At 35.9% G+C, this 9,556-nt stretch overlaps 1 protein-coding gene across 4 annotated transcripts in view; it reads right to left on the bottom strand.

Moving 5' to 3' along the window:
* Nucleotides 1–9,556, bottom strand: part of LOC122798035 (lipocalin-like) — a 162,592-nt gene that overhangs the window by 110,850 nt on the left and 42,186 nt on the right. For 2 of the 4 annotated variants that reach the window (XM_044066654.1, XM_044066655.1), the window contains exons 3-5: nucleotides 6,142–6,218; nucleotides 5,751–5,864; nucleotides 3,978–4,079 (exon numbers count right to left, since the gene is read on the bottom strand). In XM_044066654.1, coding sequence (XP_043922589.1) covers nucleotides 3,978–4,079; nucleotides 5,751–5,864; nucleotides 6,142–6,218 — 293 coding nt within the window. The remainder of the gene's footprint in view (nucleotides 1–3,977; nucleotides 4,080–5,750; nucleotides 5,865–6,141; nucleotides 6,219–9,556) is intronic. The other 2 variants (XM_044066656.1, XM_044066657.1) reach the window with 1 other exon arrangement.

Below are 9,556 nucleotides of genomic sequence, written 5' to 3'. Positions count from 1 at the left end.
ATTCAGATGTCTCAAAGAATGTCAAAGATGACAGATTGTATTTTTAACATAGGAGGCCATGCTGTAACTGCAGCTATATTTTTAAAGTTTAACACAAGAGTTACATCAAGCCCAGTATCAATACTTTCTACTACGATAGATGTGTAACCCCAAATGTTGCAGGTATGCAATTTAATACTCTATGAATTATAATGGTATTGGGAAATTTACTAACTCACTGATAAATGTGTCACTTTATCACATTAAATGCTGTAACTCCCAAACAGTGAATTGTTGCCCATACAGTAAGTAAGAATACATAATAGTACAGGTGTGACATGAATGTCCATTGTATAGCGCATATCTATATATATATATATATATATATATATATATATATATATATATATATGGCATACTCGGATTTGGAATACCGAGAGTGTCTATTCACACCTCAAATGACATTGCCTGCAAAGAAAGCAAAAAGTTTAATTCTGTGTTCGAAAATTAAAATAGACTTTGACGAGCTTTATGTTCATGTAAGACTGGGTGAATACTACATAAAAACACAAGTTGACTATAGGAATAATATCAAAAGTCTGATAAAGCAATAATGCTAGCACTTTTGTTTTAAAAATTTATATTTCTTACAAGACAAAAGCACTAACAGTAATATTTTAATTGTGCTTATTCAATAAAGCTATTCTTGTAGTCCATTTGTGATTATCATGTATATGAGCATGTGTGTGTGTGTGTGTGTGTGTGTGTCGAGATGAATGTATATGTATGGTTGGCTTCTACTATGGATGGATGAAACTAAATGCACCAAGGACTGAAATTCCCACACAGCATTCACCAAAAAAAATGGCCTAAAAATTATTTTGTGTTTTGTGGAGGAGATATGCTCATCTGCACCCTACAATATGAGCAGCAAACTCCCCACACCCACAGAATGAATATATGCCAACTCAATGATCACACCAACTCGAAGAATGGGAAAATTCCCATGAAAAGGGCAACACTGCTAGCAAAACTTCATGGCAGTGATTTCCTGTGGATGGACTCTGTTCATTGGTGGGTTTATCTTCAGGCAACTGAACTTCGAGAGTTCAATCCTCATCCACCCAAAGGTTACCCATATGGGCACATTCCATAACAGTGAACGCTCAGGAGACAGTGTGCTTTTTGTGGTGTTAAACAAACAGTTAAAGTAAATGCTCTGTTTGTACATTTTAGCCTGCTGGTTGCTTTCTATGGAAGATCACTTTGTAGCAGTTTGGGAATTTGCTTTTACCCCCATGTTGTGCAGTCTTGAAGATGGTATATAATGTTAGCAGGGGATGTAGAGGATGCAGGAGGCTATCATTTAATTTTTGTGTTTTTGGTCATTCTAGATTTGATTTTTAATTATTGCTGTTTTTGAGTTTGTTCTTTATTGTTCTATAATTGATACTATAATCATTCAGATAGATAGATAGAAATGGTATCAATACACCTGGTTGAAAATTCACTTCACTGAAGAGAAAAACGGCCATATGTGTGATCAAAAATCATCGGATTTCACATACCAGCTTTTTGTCTCTGTGAAATTGTTGTACAGTGGGGGATGGAAAATTTACCCTTTCCTAGTTGTAATGCAGTCTTAGAGTTGGTATATATGTAAAATATTAGGGGATGGGGGGCTTCCCTCCTTGCAAAAACATGTATTATTTTTTTTAGCATGTATTATTTTTTTTAGTTTTTTTTCAGTAGGTTGTAATTTCTAGCAGCTATACCCAACTAGTTTATGTTTGATGTTTTTGAGGTCAATCAATTAATTATATACAGTTACCTGAATAGCCCTATTGGTCGACCTGCAGGGTAATTGAGTCATAACAGTGTGTTTGTTGTCTATGACTGGGAACAGTAGGGTTTAGGATATTTTTACTTTTCCACACAGTTGTGGGATCTAGTCCTTAGTTTATGTAGAATGCGTGTCTATTTTAGACATCTACGGGCACTCAGCAGAAATCCCATTCAGTATATATATATATATATATATATATATATATATATATATATATATATATATATATATATATATATATATACACACACACAAACTGAATGGGATTTCTGCTGAGTGCCCGTAGATGTCTAAAATAGACATACCAGCTTTTTGCCTCTGTGAAATTGTTGTACAGTGGAGGATGGGAAATTTACCCTTTCCTAGTTGTAATGCAGTCTTAGAGTTGGTATATATGTAAAATTATTAGGGGATGGGGGGCTACATACATACACACACACACACACACACACACACGCACGCACACACACCATCTGTCTATAGAGTGAGATAAAATTACTCGTACCAATGTTCAGCTGTTTTTTGTGTTTTTCTTGCATGAAAATTGTCTTATTTTGCTTCATGTACCTCCCTTTTGTCAGCCACCCCACCATCTGTTTAGTACTAACTCTGTCCTTAACTGTCTTTTATTACTTAAGCAGTTTGGCAAGAGAAATGAGGTAAGAGATTGCCCTAAACTCCCTAGCTAGTTTGGGTAACTTTGTATTTGGGTGGCATTCTTCCACTGTAGAAAAAAACTGTTCTGGGTAAAGTGCGGCATTTTCCATCGTACAGGAAACCTGCTGTGAGTAAGAGATAGATTAAAAAGAAACCAAGCTTTGGGTAAGATGTATCTTTACAATGTTTAATAAACCATGGGACATTGTTTTGTGTCACACTGCTCTGTACCCACTGAATATATGTCAGGCCAGTAACAAGAAATTGATGAGATTTTTGAAACTTTTTCTGTGGGGTACATTTCTGGTGGTGTATGGATTTCAAGTTATTTTTATGTAACATTATTTGGAACATTTGTATTGTCATTGTAGAGCATACCCCTATGCAGAGAGATTAGTCTCCTGCATCCCTGTACATACTAAACTCCATTGTTTCTGCACTCTGAGATATGAACAAACCCACTGCACAATGCTCTGTTGTAGAATGCAGGTTTCTTCCAAATTCTGTTATTTACATATTTAGCTGTCACAGTACTGATGGGATACTCCTTCATTATACACGTACATGATTTCCTTATTTTTATTTCTTTTAACCTAGACCTCACATTTACATAAAAGTGCATAATTGTTGTTTTAGACTTTGCTCCCAGTTCATATACCAAGCAACTGCATTTAGGTTTAAACCTCTGTAGATGTTAACGATCAGGTGAATCATATACAAAACTGCATGATGCACTTGTCAATGATAGTTTTCTGGAACTGAAAAAAATAACTACTTGCATTGTGCAAATTTAAATTCAGTGGTTTTGCCTTGTTAATATAGTTTGCCCTTGGCCCTGATTATGGATGAACGTGGCCTTTGGACAAAGTCTCTATTTTTGTTGATGCTTAAATGTTTTTAAAGTAGGATATATTCATTGAGTGGTTTGCTGGTGCTATCTGGCACTATGAAATTGTAGCATAAAGAATGTATCACTTTAAAAGTTTGTAAAGCTGGGGAGGGGCTTGCAAGTGTTCCACTACACAAGCAACCTTTCAATGCGTGTCTAGCAATCATGTGACTAGGTGGAGGGGAATTTAAACCCCTGTTTCCTGTGCAGGCTTTTTTCTGAGGTAGTTGATTTATTTAATTCAGCGAAAAGCTTTTGTATGTTCTTAAATTCTATGTTACAGTATATTAAACGCACCTTGGATTTATTCGACTTGTGTATGGTGTTGGTGTACTACTGGTCGGCTTGCCTGAGCGGATGCCATGTGTGTGAGTTTACAGAAGTTGATTGTTCTTTCTTGAGTTTGTGTTTTGCTGTTGATGTGAGGCCATGAGCACATGCGCAAAAACAAGAAAAGGAGCTGTGGATGGATGGATGCATAAATAATATAGGTCATAAAACAAATTCTTATAAACAAATTAGTTAGGCCAAAGAAAACACAAAACTACATGATGGGATGGCCCAAACCAGTGATGCCTATTAAAAATATTTAACAATAAATATTACCTGCTACTGGTAGAAGGGCAACATTTTCTTTTTTAATTCCCTGCTGGAGGCAGAACTGCTTAAACTTCTCCACAGTCTCAGAATCAAGGTACTGTGTCCTCCCTGAAAAAAAAATGAGAGTCAGAAGCTAGTGAGCACATTAACATGATGTATGATGACACAGGCTTGTAGTGTCAAAGAATGAAGTCCTGACTATAGCCAAGATGAACCTTACTCCATGAACAGCAGGGGTGTCTCAGGTAATGAGGGCTACAGTTTGATTGTGTGATGTCTGCTTGCAAATTCTTAGGGGGAGGGAGGATGCTAGGTCTGTAGCATTGGTGACACCTACTGGTGACTGTGATGGCTCCCACTGCATCAGACAGGGATTTTCCTGCTTAGTCAGGAAACTGTGTGTGTGTGTGTGTGTGCGTGTGTAAGCATGCACACCTTCTCATGTGACCGAACAGAGATGGTGAGTCTGCAGGCAACTGATAGTAGGCCATCATGTGGACCATGAAGCCGGCCAACTCCATCCAATTTTTTTTTGCTGCTGGGGAATAGATGAGCTGATAGGGTTTCCCAGCTAGAACCAAAAGAGCTATAGAGCTGTTGTCTAAACCAAAGCATCTGGCTCTGCTTGTTGAATGCAGGTAGTGGAGTTGTCAGGCAGTGTCCCTTGCAGGTGGGAATGGGAAATTAGCAAAAAAAAAAAAAACATGATGTATGATAATCCCTTAACCATGGTGTCATATGGGCCACATAACAATTCTCAGAACATATTTATATACTGATCCACAGACAATATTCAGCCATGACGTGGACCCAGAGGCATGATTTTGACACATAACAAAAATGTATGAGATAAATAATATTCTTTTAAGTAGAAAGCATATAAGATGATTAATAAGTAAATATGCATGTGGGAACTAGCATTTAGCAAATATAAAGCCGAAAGACACAACAACAAGTTTTACACCTGATCTCCTGAAAGTTACACAGAAATATGAATAAGCACACATTGTCTGTAACGTGATCTATTTTATGTGTGATTGCTTGTGTTTTATGTTATTTTGTAATAATACTTTTGAAAGTTATTTGGATTGTTGTGAGCTGAGTGTTTTTGTATTTGCTTGAATAACTTCTCTGGCTCGGGAGTTAACAACTTGCTATTTGAATACACTGACAAATGTTTCAGCTTACAGCAGTTGTGAAGCTACTGATGAAATGGGAAACAGTAACTGAGATTTAATACTCATCCTAAGAAACAGGACTAGTTTTACAATAGTGAGAAAGTCCAAGTCAACTGCTCTTAGCTGCTACCAGCCCCAAACATACTCATGTTGCAATCTAAGGACTGTTTTACAAGTCCCCAGAGGTTATGTATCCTGTTGTAAGTTACGACCTGTGATATCAGCAGTATTGTTTTGCTTTGTATAGCAGCTGAGCCTTTTTTTTTTCTTTCTCTAGGAAAAAATAGCTACCAAAAAATCTGTAAGAACAGCAGTGCAAGAAGAAATGCAACTCTACATGTTTGCAAACTGGAAAAAGAGGGTTTTTTTTAATATTAGACTTGCTTAGGTATGAATTTACACAGTGCACAGCAGAGCAGAAGGAAACATACTTAGTCACTTACAAACTATAAGGAAACCCAAAAAGTAATCTGGGAAGGGAAAACAATGGAGCTTCAGTTTATAAAGGAAGGCATATTCAGCTAATAGTGTCAATAAATTATATTAAGATTTCTGTTCACCCTGTCACCCAAAAATCATAGGCATCCCGCTTAAGGCTTACCTAAAAGTTTCACCATAGCAGACATATGAGTGCCTTTGGTCTTCTGAAAATGTAATAGGATATAATCATCATAGTTGGTCTCCACAACACGAACTTCATGCATTGTACCCCAACCTGTAAATGAAAACAACACAACGGTCCGGAAGTCATGCTGAATAATACTACATATGAGAGAAAGTAAATTATGAGCAATGGACGATATATAAAAATGTTAAGTTAATGTAAAAAGAATGTAGTCAAAGCGCAGAATTAGTCATTCATGAATGTTGATGGATTAAGCCATTAACAGGGCACTGAATAGAAAGGTAATTATTTTAGTTGCAGATGGAACAATATATGGATAAATTATAAAGTGACTACAGATGAAAGAAAAAATACACATCATACTTACGAGAACTAGTGTACTGAAAGTGACCAGGCTGGCCAGTGGGTTTGTAGATATCGTGTATGACTTTGCAGCCATCAGGCCTAAAAGAAAATACACAACAGCATTTCATGTTAATACAACTATAATTTTGCAGTCAGAATTCTTAAAGGAAAAACGAAACCAAGTTGCAGTTCTTTACTTTGGTATCTCTCCATGAGGAACTTGGTGGTAAAATTATATTGTGTTTATTGCCTATTATAAACACCATGCTGGTGACATGGGGAGAACTTCAGGATCTTTGCATTTCCCCGCTGCTGTATCTTCCCTGTCCTTATTCATTGATTCAAAGAAAGCTTGACCCCCCCCCCCCAATGCCCAGGGACACTTTTCTCTTTCCATTTGCTGCTTATTATCAGTTACAACATTTTCCTTTTAAGATTAATTTTTGTCTCTGCCTTTTTAAGTGTTAAAAGCAGTATGCTCCTTGCTTTGGGCTTAACCATACTGTATGGTAACAATTAAGCACATGGTGGTTTCCACTCATATTTCTATTGTCATTTCTACTTTTAAGTTCTGACTTCTGCTTACTTACTGGGATAACTGATTACTACTTTTTTGTTTACATAAAAAAACTGTCAAAAAGTGAACAATAAAAACTCAAAATAAGATTATCAAAACCAAGAAATTATTAGATAGCCATACGACAACACAGGATAGCACAATACATTTACAATCATACTGAATACAGTATACAGTAAAGAAGTTTAGAAACTGGTCACATTATAATGTGTCTGATGCTCTGAACTGAATGCCTTTTTACTTCATTTTCACGTATCGTAATAGCATGCACTGCTGCAAAATATAATTGATTGTCATATTTTTTGTTTAGTGAATAAACTGCCAATTACTGCTGTTACATGTACTTGTTGAAAAATTACAACTCGTATCTGTAATCTTAAAGTAATGAATGAAAGACAGTTGTCACTGGGTTCCTTTATATTGTGTGATGGTCCTTGGATGGCCACTTCTGAGCTTCTGGATAAAGCCAAAAATAATGGGGGAGATAAGAGGCCCAAAATCAGGGACTGTGTGTGCGTGTGTGTGTGTGCATGTGTGTGTGTATATATGTGTATATATATATATATATATATATATATATATATATATATGTATGTATGTATGTATGTAAAATTTGGTGAGGAATAGGGCAAATAGGGCAAAGGTATGAGGCAAAAATAGGCACATTCTGCAAATTTAGTTGAAAGGTATGATGGGTCATGATGACCATCTTTTGGCCTCCAATTATCCCATTCAGTCCATTAAGCCCAGCATTATGCCAAACTACAAGCTTTGTAAGGACACCACTGTCCACTGTGGTATTTACCTACCTTAACACATCACACAGCTAGAAAGTCCCCAGCATTTCCTGTGTAAAACGATTACTGATCTAATGACCCTTGGCTACCCTTCTGGATTACTTACATTTTTGCAAGACAAGCAACTGCACAAATGTTAGAACTAAGGACTTGAATTTCCATTAACATATAAATATAACACTTGAAGGGCCAGATTTAACATCCAGCATTTACCCAGCTCTGGAATAAATTGCCCTTACATGGTAAGTAGAGTGACACCATCACATCCTTCAAGATGAACCTTGATAACTTTATGGACATCCTCAAATGCATCCCTGGCCTGACTTGCTTTGCCCTTGTAGAAGCAGGAGGTACATCATGAAGGTAGGTATGAACAAAGTACAAATGGTGAATAAAACCGAAAAACTAAAAAACTTCAAACATAAAACAAAAGTCGGAACCAACACCACATCCCAGGAAAGCACGGACACTATAACTTGGCTTTCATTCACTTTAATGATTGTGAACTTCCTCTGAAAACCATCCATCTACCCTCACAAACGCACTTAAATAATTAGTTAGATAATAACATGATTAATTAAGCATTGAACATTGCTAATACTGAATGAAATAATATATATGTATGTACTATACACAAAATTTATAAAACATGTTTAAATATTGAATAAAATATTTACATAAAATAATTACATATATTGTAAAAAACATTTTATATTAATAATGTCATTAAGACCTGGTGCACTATCAGCGCCTAAACGTATGTGCCATAGACTTTCTTTACATTCTAACCACGTTTTATAGTCCCCTGAAAACATCTCTGCAGTGACACTATCTAACACTGAAAAAACACATTTCTTAAAACTCTTGCAAACAGCAGCATGTCTAGCTAAGGCATTTTTTTCTTCTCCTTTCCTTATTGCTAACAAATGTTCATAAATCCATCTTTTCAGACACCTGGTAGTTTTTCCAATGTAGTAACATGGACATGAAAGGCACTGTGCCACTTAAACTACCATTTCACTATTACACATATAATACCTGCTAGTCCAAAAGGTTTTTTTGTTATGACTGAAAAAAAACGAAGATGTGTTGCTAATATACCTACACTGTCTACAATTGTTGCACGCATTACTACCTTTCTTTTGTATTAAATTCAAGTTAGTATTACTTCTATCATTTGATCCTTGTTCCAACAAGCTTTTCATATTTATAACTTTTTATAAGTAAAGGAAGGTCGTAAACCAATGATCTTAACCAAGTCAGAATTTCCTAAGAGAATCTTCCAATTTTCTGTTATAATGTTCTTTATGAACCACATCTCATTAGTGATAGGTAAGGGAAAACAACAACAGTACTTTTGCATAGAACCTGATACTATAATGTTACTATGTTCATCACCTTGTACAGCTTGTCCAATGCTACCTTTCAAAATTGGACCAGCCTTTCCACTTCTTAACAATAAAACCTCTTTATCTTTTGTAGCCATGCCTTTTTGTAACCTCTAGCTTCAAAAAAACTTCTTAAAGTATCTACTTCATTTAAAAATGTGTCATCACTAGAGGTTACTCTACTTAACCTAATCAGTTGCCCCTTCACCACTCCCTTTTTCATATGGGGTGGATGAAGGCTGTCTCTATGTAAGTATTGATTAGCGAATACCAATTTTTTATAAATACTGCTGACCAAGTTCATACTATGAAAGTCATAAGTAAGATGCAAATCCAAAAAATCAATACTTTGCCCAGACCCACTGATGACAAATTTCAAGAAGTTAGTAGAATTAAGTCTAAAACAAAACTAACAAATTCATCATAATTACCCTTCCACAAGAAAAATAAATTGTCAATGTAACGACGGTATACCAAAACTTTATCAGTCAACTGATGTGTAACCAAATATTTGTTCTCCCAGTTGGCCATTACTAAATTAGCAAAGGCAGGTGCTACCCTTGCCCCCATCACCACACCCAAAGACTGTTTGTAGAATTTGCCATTAAATAGAAAAAAAATGTCTAATACTATGTCCATAAATGCACATATAGTGTTGATTTTAGTGCAAGTGAA

Source organism: Protopterus annectens, chromosome 3.part1 (genome assembly GCF_019279795.1).
Source record: "Protopterus annectens isolate FY-2018-M chromosome 3.part1, PAN1.0, whole genome shotgun sequence".
Classification (NCBI taxonomy): domain Eukaryota; kingdom Metazoa; phylum Chordata; order Ceratodontiformes; family Protopteridae; genus Protopterus; species Protopterus annectens.
The sequence above is the reverse complement of the archived record's forward strand: the minus strand, read 5'-3'. Positions and strand labels throughout refer to the sequence as shown.